The sequence below is a fragment of the Salvelinus alpinus genome, chromosome 12 (assembly GCF_045679555.1).
Source record: "Salvelinus alpinus chromosome 12, SLU_Salpinus.1, whole genome shotgun sequence".
Lineage (NCBI taxonomy): Eukaryota > Metazoa > Chordata > Actinopteri > Salmoniformes > Salmonidae > Salvelinus > Salvelinus alpinus.
Window position 1 is genome coordinate 11,576,668 of NC_092097.1, and position 11,510 is coordinate 11,588,177.

At 43.5% G+C, this 11,510-nt stretch overlaps 1 protein-coding gene across 2 annotated transcripts in view; it reads right to left on the reverse strand.

The window, feature by feature from the left end:
- Window positions 1-5,965, reverse strand: part of LOC139535522 (E3 ubiquitin-protein ligase TRIM62-like) — a 46,029-nt gene extending 40,064 nt beyond the window's left edge. The window contains exons 1-2 of one of the 2 annotated variants that reach the window (XM_071335005.1): window positions 5,524-5,965; window positions 4,190-4,749 (exon numbers count right to left, since the gene is read on the reverse strand). In XM_071335005.1, coding sequence (XP_071191106.1) covers window positions 4,190-4,597 — 408 coding nt within the window. In that variant the 5' untranslated portion in view covers window positions 4,598-4,749; window positions 5,524-5,965. The remainder of the gene's footprint in view (window positions 1-4,189; window positions 4,750-5,523) is intronic. The other variant, XM_071335006.1, reaches the window with a different exon arrangement.
- Between the last annotated feature and the right edge of the window lie 5,545 nt (window positions 5,966-11,510).

The window sequence follows — 11,510 nt, forward strand, 5'->3', positions numbered from 1 at the left end:
GCCATTCATGTCTGATATAGTCTCGTAAACCCGACCCAACAGTAAATAGAGTCTGGTTTCAATGATGGACTCTCTTAGGATGGAGGAACTACGTCACTGCCTAAGTCGCTACCTTATCCGCTTGAACAAAATACAAAATAGTAGATTGCAATAGGGCTGTGACGGTCATGGAATTTTGGACGACGTAATTGGTCAGCCAAATGACCGCTGTCACCATAATAACCGCTCGAATAGCGCAACAACAAAATGTTCTCCTCTGCTCCTGACGGCGTGTGCTGCCATAGAAATAGAATGAACAGAACGAGCGTCCCAATTCCTTATCGAAGTTGCCAAAAGAGTCCAGCATTGAAACCAGACCCTAGTCACTGTTGCTGTTGGGTTTTCCGCAACAAGGTCTGATCAACTGTGTAGTGAAAGGATGCAGTTGAAAGATCCATCCACAAACATAGCATAAGCAATCTCCCACTGTTTCAGATGGCACTAACATGGAAAAAGATTGCACCATTATTGCATCAAACAAAGCTGTCCATTCACCCACAAACACTTCAGTCAGAGATGGAATCCCAAAGGCAAGAAGCCTCAATGGCCAGACTTCAGACTAATAAGGCTAAGCCAATGACCAACTAAACGAAACATTATTTACAATTGTGTATTTGTAAAAGGGGTTGATCTGCTCTGAATCGTTGGGGAGATGCGATCATGCTAGCCATGCCCTCCTGTGTGAACAGAGGCATAAAGCCCCTCCTACGCAGAGTGCATTAGTTCCCTCTGAATCTCTGCTCCCGCAAGCAAATGGTAGAACTGACAACAAATCCTTCTCTATCCCCACCTTAATATCCTTTACATTGAAAAGCACATGCAGAAAGTGTGTGTGTGTGTGTGTGTGTGTTGGAGGACATGCCATCTACCACATTATAAATTTGACTGCAGCATGGATCCACAGGGGACAAGGATGACAATCTGCAGGAGCAAAGCCCCCTGACATCAGCAACAACAACCAACAAGACTGTTGGCCTGCCTGCCTGAGGTCAGAGCAGTGGAGTGCCAAGCTAAGGAGATTACACCCTCTTTCTCCCAGCCCAGAGAGTAGCTCCTGCCATGCCTGCCACAAGCCAACCAAAGCCCTGGCTGGCTGGGCTCATCTGTGGCCAGGGCCAGGCAAACAGACAGTACACATCATTTATCTGGCTCAACATATAGGCTATTTTTAAAGCATTCAGTGCAACACCAAAATGTTTGCACCACTCTCTTTGGTAAGTTGCTGCGTAAACAACAAGGTAACCAGAGACATTTTGTTCTATCCTCAGTCTTCCAGTAGGGGAATGGGCAACACAGCGACAGTATAATGTAACTCTAAGCAAGCAACACTGGGCAAATTACTGCGCCAACCTCTGCTTTTCAATTCACCTCTCAAAATACAGCAATCTTTTAACGCAGGGCAGTAGAGCTGGTGAGTGAGTCAGTCGGTCAGCCTGAAGCTATTTTTCTGTGGTCCTGTATGGCTCAGTTGGTAGAGCATGGTGCTTACACTGCCAAGGTTGTGGGTTCGATTCACGGGGCAACCCATACGCAAAAATGTATGCATGCATTACTAAGTTGCTTTGGATAAAAGCGTCTGCTAAACGTTATATTTTTATAAGTATATATTATAATAACAATAATAATATCCTCCTGTTGTACAGAGGAATGCTCTCTGTCTGACTGAGAACCTCATGGAGCTTGCAGTGTCATTACAACCAGAGAGAGAACAAGAGGAAGGTGTGTGTGTGTGTGTGTGTCTCCACCAAATTCCATCCCACCCAGCAACAACCCTTAGGTCTCAGCTGGCAAAACCCTAGATCAATACCACTCGACAGAGACCTCCCACCTGGCACTTCAAGTGCCTTCTGAACACTGCCTTCTGAGTTGAACATTGCTTTTAGGCACCTTTGTTCATCACACCGTGACACTTTTACCTCAGAATTATCAGGGTTTGTGTTCAATGTGAACTTTGTACCCACGGGTAAAACCATTGAACAATGTGTTTCATCAACCGTCCAACTGGTGTTAGTTAGCTAAAAGCAGGGAAAGAAACAAAACTGAAAGACAGAACATGTTCGCCAATAAGTCGAACAACATTCCTGTTCCTTTCACTGAGCTTAACAAGAAACGACGACCCGAACACAACACTTGAAAGAGAAGTGTGCCAAACTCACAGGGGCCAAAAGTCACGTGTTTCCAAAGGAGACTATGGGTACCTCTCTTCTCTCCGAGTCCTGTAGATTTGGGCAGCTTCTTAACCTCCTGCCGTAATACTAAACGTCACTACAGTTGCTGTTGGAAAAGGCTCCAAGTTGAGAAACAATCCAAGAATGTTGTACCAATTAATTCTGCATTGAGATTACACTGCCCTGGCCCTTTTCATGCTCCAAGGCAGCCTGGATAAACCTAGACAGACAGTTTTGAGGCTTGTCGAGTTCAGTTCCCAGTTCATAATGGTTGCAAGCAGTCAGCAGCAAGTAGACTATTTCAATTGAACTAGGGGGAAGATGTTGTAAAATAGGGTACTACCTTTGACTCTCATGTAGTCAACATGAATATATTAAAAATAGGAGGAGAGAGAACCTGAGTCAGACATAAGCAATACGGGGATACCAAAGAACATTCAGAGCCTGCTGCCATCCCACAGATAGGCTTAATGCTTGTAGGACAGAAGCAGGTTGAGGAAATTATTTCAAAAGGGCACAAAGACATAAGAACCCAGGTCTGGTCATGCATTTTACATCCACATGAATGTAGCACATTCTTCTTCTACTTCCAGACTCCCAATTGATACAAAGATTAGGGTATATTACACATTTCCATCATATTTCTTGACATCTTACCAGAGTCTAATTTAGCCCAATTTGCCAGTTAGCTACATTGGTACTTGTCATTTAAATTTTTAAAAATGAATATTTGAATATTTTCAAATAATGTGGCCTGAATCAATTAATTATATTCAAAGTATTTAGAAGTATGTTATTTGAAAGCATTTTCAAATACTATTTTCAAATACCTGGGTTAAATGCACCGGAGTGAGTTTGAGTCAGTGTATTTTCAAATACTTTCCAAGAGTATTTCCAAATACATAACAATATTAAAACTACTTGACATTTAAAATAAATAGCAAAATACTTACTTACAAATGCCTTTGAAAGTAATGAAAATACCCTAAATAGTATCTGCTAGCTACTAGACTAACTGACCTTCACATCAAACCCAACACCATAAAAGTGTATACATAGTACCCCCTTCCTAAAATACACACTACACTGAGCAGCATAATTGGTGTGGCTATGCAAGACCATGATACTGTAGTTCTTATCAGTAAGAAGATACTGTACTACCACATTCAATCCCTAAAAGACTTTGTGTGTCAGTGTGAATTACTGCAGTAAGGAGATTGTGTAACCCTTTCAGACGAGTGCCCGAGTGTTGGTAAGCATAAGCCCTCAGGTCTGGTCCTTATCAGAGTGGTGTTGACCAACCACAGTGTGAATCAAGTGTTTCCGTTCAGCAGTATCACAACTAAGCTCTAGTCAGACAGTGGCTCGGGACAAAGAATGGGTCTCTGTAGCTGCCTTGAGTGTTGACGGATTTAAGGGTTTAATAGACAAAACAAATGGGATTGGACTTGTACTGTTAAGCATACTGTACTTCAATGGAGTGTAAAGAAAGAGAAGAGAACAGGATTAGGCTGACTGCTATGCCAGTGTTATGGGATTGGGTCTCTGGAACTAATCCAAGTGTTGAAGAAAAGGCTAACCGTATTAAATTGACACCAAGTATGTCGTAATATCTGCAACATCAAAGGAAAATAGATTGAATTGTTGCTCTATACCTCATCATTAGTCTATACAGAGATGCTATTTGTAATTTCAGACTATATTTGTAATGGAAATCTCATATGGCCTTATTCTACCGTTCTTTGTTACTCTGCCTGAGGGCAAAGACGGTGTGTTATTTTGCAAATCAATGGTTTGTCCTCTATCGTTTGGCAGAAAACTTTTATATATCAACAAATGCATTACAATGGAGTATGTTACACTCCATTTCCCCCTAATTCATCCCCTGGGCCCTGACTATGACCATCACTGTTACCACTTATAATTCTGGACACCTCAGGGTATGTACTGGAGGAGGAGAAGGGATGACCAGTCAAACTGACCTGTATCTCCTCGTAAGCCTCGTCAATAGTGGTGACCTGATGCTGCTCGTGTAAGGCTGGCTCGTCACAGAAGAAACACACCAGGCTCTTGTCGCTGAGGCAGAAAAGCTTGACCTTCTCGTGGTCCTTGCAGGGATAGGAGCTCCTCTGCGCGTTGAGGATGGCGTCCAGCGGGAAGGCTGAGTAGCGCTCCACTATGTTGGACAGCTTGAGGCTTGGGGAGAGAAGAGGGTCTGCGAAGGTCCTCCTGCACTCAGGACAGTCTCGTACACCGTGGGGCTCCTGCCTGCTCCAGTGCTCAGTGATGCACTTTCGGCAGAAATAGTGCTCACAGCCGAAACTGACAGGGTCCTGGTAGATACTCAGGCAGATGGAACACAGGAGCTCATCCTTCAGACAGCAAGCCATTTGCAAACACAGAGGTTGAGCTGCATTTAACTGCACACTGGCTATACTTTTTTAATACAATACTCTGGCCTGTGAGATCAACTTAGGGTTTTGTTCTTGACTGGCAGTTCTTTGACACCCACTTCAGAATCTTGGCCACTTCTTTGATTTTCCTGTATTGGGGGGGGGGGGGGGGGGGAGAACGCCATATCCATCAGAGCGCTATCCAACAAGCAGCAATTCACATTTATGGGTATACAAAAACATGATTACATAAAACTACATCTGATAAAGGGATCAAGGGCACTGGCATTGACGACTAGCACTAGGTGCAGTAAACCAGCTATCTTTGCCTTCATATATTGGTAAACAATAGCCAGCAAGAATAGGCTGGTTGCTGGAAGTTAGCTGTGATTTTACCAATTGTTAGGAAATGTGAACCACTGTCAATGCTATGGCATCTGTGTTCAATCAAAAGGTTAGAGATTTTTTAACAGCGGGTTACAGCTACTAAGAGTGAGTGTCGCTCACAGTAACTGCAGTATTTTTAACATTGATTGTAACGTTACCTGTCCTCCGTTCGACACTGGTCGTATCAGCTAACAAGCTAGCCATGTTTCGAAGCTAGCCAGCTACGGCTAACGAATCGACATGTTTATAAAAAGTGAGACAGCAACTCCCTTGATTTGCCATACAAACTTATTTAGTTAACGTTTGTTACCTGGATATTTCTGTACTTTACTTCGCTTGTCAGCTAACTCACCGTTAATATTTTCAGTTGTCAACCTGACAAACTAACGTCAGCTTGCTAGCGTTTGCTATCTAACGTTAATTGGCTACCTAGCGAGCTAGTTATAGCTAACGTTAGTTGCCTTGCTGGCCAGCTGGATTTGTAAACATTACTAACATCTGCCTCCTCTATAGGGAAGATAATTTGACAAACTTACCTTAGCAAGTCTCCTTCGGTAACGTTACTTCAAATCAGGGTGCTTTCAACGCGACCCTGTCTGACCTTTACCAAAACAATCAAAGAAGACTGCTCCACATCAAATAAATCATTTCAGACAACCTCACTCACGGCACTGTTGTCACAGTGACATGCACAACTCCTGAATTTCTGCTCAGGTCCCTTTCAGGAAGGAATGGAATAAGGCAACACAGATAGAACAATGAACCAGATATTTCACAGGATGTATACATCTGAATCTTCTGGTTCGTGTTTCCCTCACACCAAATATGGTGATGAGAGGAAGCCCATTGGCCGGCAGTGGGAGAAAATAGAGCGAGATGGATTTTGGCTTACATTCTGCAAATTTTCTCATCGAAGAAACGTTTGATCTCCATACAGTTTTCCGTTTCCAAACCTATAATCTATAACAAACAGACTGGACTGCGTTCTGTAGACCCTTGCCTACGTTTCAAAAAAGTGCGTTGTTTAGAAGGGCGAATTGAGTTACTGCACTTGCGCACATTACAGAGTAGGCGTTCCCTAACGGAAATATGATAAGAAATGCTAGAACACGCCAATAAGATCTCACTAACTCGTGTTTAGCGCTGCCCAATTCCTTGCTTGTTCTGCCCACTATGATTCATTTGCTCCCATTGGAAACGATAGGCTATGGTCTATCTTGGGTTAATTATAAAACATCTTTGACAGAAATCGCACAACTATTCTTCTTCTTCTTTGGTATCATGGCGTTCGCATATTTTGTTTGTGCATGCCGCCACCTACTGTGAGATAGTGCATGTTCAACCACGTTTTCTTTAAAATAAATAAACATCAATTCCACCACCAATCAAACCTAAACCTATATAACACTATTTTTTTTAAATCTCAAAACATCTTATAACTATTCTGCAGTAGAATCTCGTACACCCAGTTACTTCTCTGCAGCTGCCACCTACACTCATTAAAAAAACACTACCCCATTCCACTACTTTGACCCTATTTGCTCCTTCACCATGCTAACAGCCTGGGATGATGGAACACCCACACTCAACACACCCTGTAACTCTTCTGAAGTCAAATCTTGTATACCCAAATACTTTTCTTCTGCTGCCACTACAACATCTATTTTCTGTGATTTATGTTACCTTTTCTTCAGTACAGTTGATATTGCTATGACCTTACTGAAGTTCAAAACACTCTATGGCCTATCCCCCTGTGCTGACACAAATCTCCTACTCACTGGGATCCTCTCAGGATTCCTCACTCTTGACCTATCCTCCTCTAATTTCTTCACTGCCTCAGCATACGATACATTCTGCACTACTCAGACTCTGGTCACTTCAACCTGCGTCTCTCGCACCAGACACTTCTGATCCCCAGCAGCATGGGCATCCCTACAGTTGACACACACAACTTTATCCACCGAAACGACACAGTCCTCTGTCCCATAAACTCCTGCACTCTTCCCACATCTTGGAATCTCCCTCCTACACACTGCTGCGACATGACCATAAACGTTGCACCTGAAACAGCGCAGTGGATTCGGCACAAAAACTCTAACAGGATAACAGATATATCCTAACATGACTTTGTCGGGTAGAGACTCTGACTCAAAACTCAAAAGGACTGACAGTGACAGCACCAAACGGCAGGCATCACAAACACCAGGAATCTTCAACTTCAATTGCCCCACCTCACGTAACGTAACGCTACCCCAGAAATCACTCCTTTCAATGGTGCCTTGTTCCTAAGAGCAAAGCACGAAACAGATCTTGACCCAAATTGCATGACATGGACATTTACATTTACATTTTACATTTTAGTCATTTAGCAGACGCTCTTATCCAGAGCGACTTACAGTAGAGTGCATACATTTTATTACATTTTTTTTTACATACTGAGACAAGGATATCCCTACTGGCCAAGAGCAGACGCTCTTATCCAGAGTGACTTACAGTAGAGTGCATACATTTTATTACATTTTTGTTTTACATACTGAGACAAGGATATCCCTACCGGCCAAACCCTCCCTACCGGCCAAACCCTCCCTAACCCGGACGACGCTATGCCAATTGTGCGTCGCCCCACGGATCTCCCGGTTGCGGCCGGCTGCGACAGAGCCTGGGCGCGAACCCAGCCCAGCCAGGGCGCGAACCCAGAGACTCTGGTGGCGCAGCTAGCACTGCGATGCAGTGCCTTAGACCACTGCGCCACCCGGGAGATGGACCACCTGCTCCCTCTGGTCAGAAGAAACACAAACAAATATCACAAGTCCACTACAGATTACCTTCACTGATTCAACAGTACTTAACTCCTTTTCCACCTACCCTGAAACCACAAATGGATCGACCAAAAGGCAAGAGGCCAGTCTCTCCAAGACTATTTTTTATCGTCCAACGATGCAAAGCGTGGGTTCCAAGCTCTTCATCACACCTTACACCTCACTTATTAATTCGCCCTCATTCACTTCCATTTCTCCTACAGAACTCAGTCTAGATCATGGCTCACTCTGTTTGCACTTGACACCACTCTTCTTCGACACCCCATCTCAATTTTTATCACTATCTTCCTCAGATTAAAATCCAATCTCTTCTTCCTCTTTTTCCGCCTCCATTCCTCCACAGGAATCCACGTTTCTGTGTCCCTGTCCCAATATTCCTGTTCTTGTTACATGATTCCTCTTCAGAGCCATATGGCTGCTGCAAAACGCCAGCTTCTCACTAGGTTCACCTCAACATTAACGGGCCTCCCGAGTGGCGCAGTGGTCTAAGGCACTGCATCTCTGTTCCACTAGAGATTCTGGGTTTGAGTCCAGGCTCTGTCGCAGCCGGCCGCGACCGGGAGACCCGTGGGGCTGCGCAAAATTGGCCCAGCGTCGTCCAGGTTAGAGGAGGGTTTGGCCGGCAGGGATGTCCTTGTTCCATCGCGCACTAGCGACTCCTGTGCACACTGACACTGTCGCAAGGTGCACAATGTTCCCTCCAACACATTGGTGTGGCTGGCTTCAGGGTTAAGTGGGCATTGTGTCAAGAAGCGGTGCGGCTTGGTTGGGTTGTGTTTCAGAGGACGCACGGCTCTCGACCTTTGCCTCTCCCGATAGTTGCAGCAATGAGACAGGACTGTAACTACCAATTTGATGTCATGAAATTGGGGAGAAAAAGGGGTAAACAAATACAAAAATTAAAAACATTAATTTAACAAGACGAGCCCGATCTCCTATCTTTGGGTTCCCCTGTCCAGAAAAACAAATCAACTCATCAACCTGTGCGAACTATGGGTGTCATACTGCCACATCAAAAGTTTTTGTTCAATCTGTGGTTGCTTATTCACATACACGTTATTTATTTTTGTTAAATGTGTGTTAGAAATGTACATAGATTTGCAGATGTTAACGCAAGTGCAGCAAAATGCTTGTGTTTCTAGCTCCAACAGTCCAGTAATACAAAACAATACACACATTATCCAAAAAGTAAAAAGAAAGAAATTAACAAATATCACAACAAGCATTGTCAGAGTCTGGAATATAAATGTATCAAAGGTAGCTGGAGGGAGGAGCTATTGGAGGATGCGCTCGTTGTAATGGCTGGAATGGAATTAATGGAACGGAGTCAAACATGTGTTCGATACCATTCCATTGATTCTATTCCATCCATTACAACGAGCCCGTTCTCCTATAGCTCCTCCCACCAGCCTCCTCATAACCTCCTGCCAAATATATGACCACATTAGAGACCCATATTTCCCACAGATCATACAGATCCCCAAAGAATTTGAAAACAAATCAAACATTGATATAATTCCCATATCTGTTAGGCGAAATAGCGCAGTGTGCAATCACAGCAGCAAGATTGGTGGCCCGTTGCCATGAGAAAAGGGCAACCAATGGAGCACAAACAACATTGTAAATACAACCTATATTTATATGTCTATTTATTTTCTCTTCCATACTTCAGCCTATGGCGGCCTCTCTCAATAGAAAGCCTATGCTCACTGAGTCTGTACATAGTCAAGGATATTCTTAATCTGGGGTCAGTCACAGTGCTCAGGTATTCTGCCACTGTGTACTCTCTTTGTTAAGGGCCAGATGGCATTCCAATTTACTCTGTTTTTTGGTTGATTCTTTCCAGTGTGTAAAATACTTTTGCTTTCTCATAATTTGCTCAGGTGTAAATGTGTTTCTGTTCTGTGGCTCTATGGGCTCTGTGTTTGTGAACGGAGACCCAGAACCAGCTGGCTGAGGGGACTTCTCTAGGTTAATCTCTTTGTAGGTGAGGGCTTTGTGGTGGAGTGTGTGTGCATCGCTTCCTTTTAGGTGGTTGTAGAATTTAACAGCTCTTTTCTGGATTTTGATAACTAGCGGGTATAGTCCTAATTCTGCTCTGCCTGCATTGTTAGGAGTCTCTCTCTCTTTCTTTCCCCCAGACCTGCTGTTTCGACCTATAAATATATGGCTACTGACATTGACAATTGAGCAATGTTCCTTTTAAGCTGTGCATGTGCACTGGCGCGCAGTAGTCCTGCTGCTCAGCTCCCCGGGACTGCTGCACAGAGCACAGAAGAACTATCAGCCCAAGGAGAGAAGTATGCAGTGGCGATTTTAGCATGTGAATCTTGGCAGGGCAAAAAAAAAAAAATGCAAGCAAAGCCACTACACAACACTAAACAATACATAAATTGCACTATAACGGTGACAAACGGTGCCCACAAATGGTTAGGGCCTACATAAAGCTGTCCCAACAGCAGAGCTTTCTTTTCAGCACCATGGAGTGAATCCATACCATTGCTACACCTGGCTATCAGCAGAGCCTCATTTACTGCCTTTTTAAAAAACATAGCTTTCTAAAAACAAATGTGGTTTCTACTGACAATTGAGATGTACAAACTATGGCATATGAGGACAGTGAGCAGATAATTTTGATTAAGACATTAATGAGCGAGTTAGGACGGACATAGTCTATATAACTATTTGTTCAGCACTTTTGAAATGTACAGTGACATAATTCAGAACATGGGCCATTCTTACAGTATTCTCCCTGTACACCAAGTCAGAACTGTAAGATAAATTAAGGTGGCATAATATAAGTAGACAATGAAAGCTCTTACAATATTCAATGATTGCATTTCTCTAAAACAGGCTATAGGCTACATGTGCACCACCAAGTCAGAACAGTAGGCTAAATTATGAGGGGGAAAGGCACCAAATTATTAGGGTGAGGCACATGGACTACGAACAGCTTACTACACAACATACACTTAGTATTACTTTCTTAGCTACAGTATACATATCTTCCTGGCATATTACATAATTTATGCAGCAGCATACAATACATTTTTGGACTCACCTTGTTGTGCTCACTTCAAATCCAATCCAATCAAATCAAACAGGAAGATGGCGTGGTGATTGTTATTGGGGGCAAATTTTGTCATCAAACTTTGTCATCAAAGTCTGGCATTCTTTGGATTTATGGTGCTTTGAAGACAACTGGGAACTCTGAAAATAACAAGGTTGAATCATGACATCAGTGTTCTTCAGGTTAGAGCTCTAGAAAGAGGCCTGAGTTCCCGACTTGGAATTCAGAGTTGGATGACCATTCAAATTAATTTTTCCAGTCGGAGCTTCTTTTTTCAGAGTTCCCAGTTGTCTTGAACTCACTGAAGTCTGACATTTTCCCAGTTTCCAGTTGTTATGAATGCGGATTGACAGGCTTGACAGCAATGTATTCAAACTTTTCTGGCCCGTGGTGTTGAATGTTTATCCTTTTAAGCTTGAAGAAGAGATCCAAACCCAAACTTGGACAACACACCCACTGTGCTTCCGAGTGGCGCAGCGGTCTAAGGCACCGCATCTCAGTGTTAGAGGCGTCACTACAGACCCTGCTTCGATTCCAGGTTGAATCACAACCGGCCGTGATTGTAAGTCCCATAGGGCGGAGCACATTTGGCCTAGTGTTGTCCGGGTTGGCCGTCACACCCTGGACCCAAACT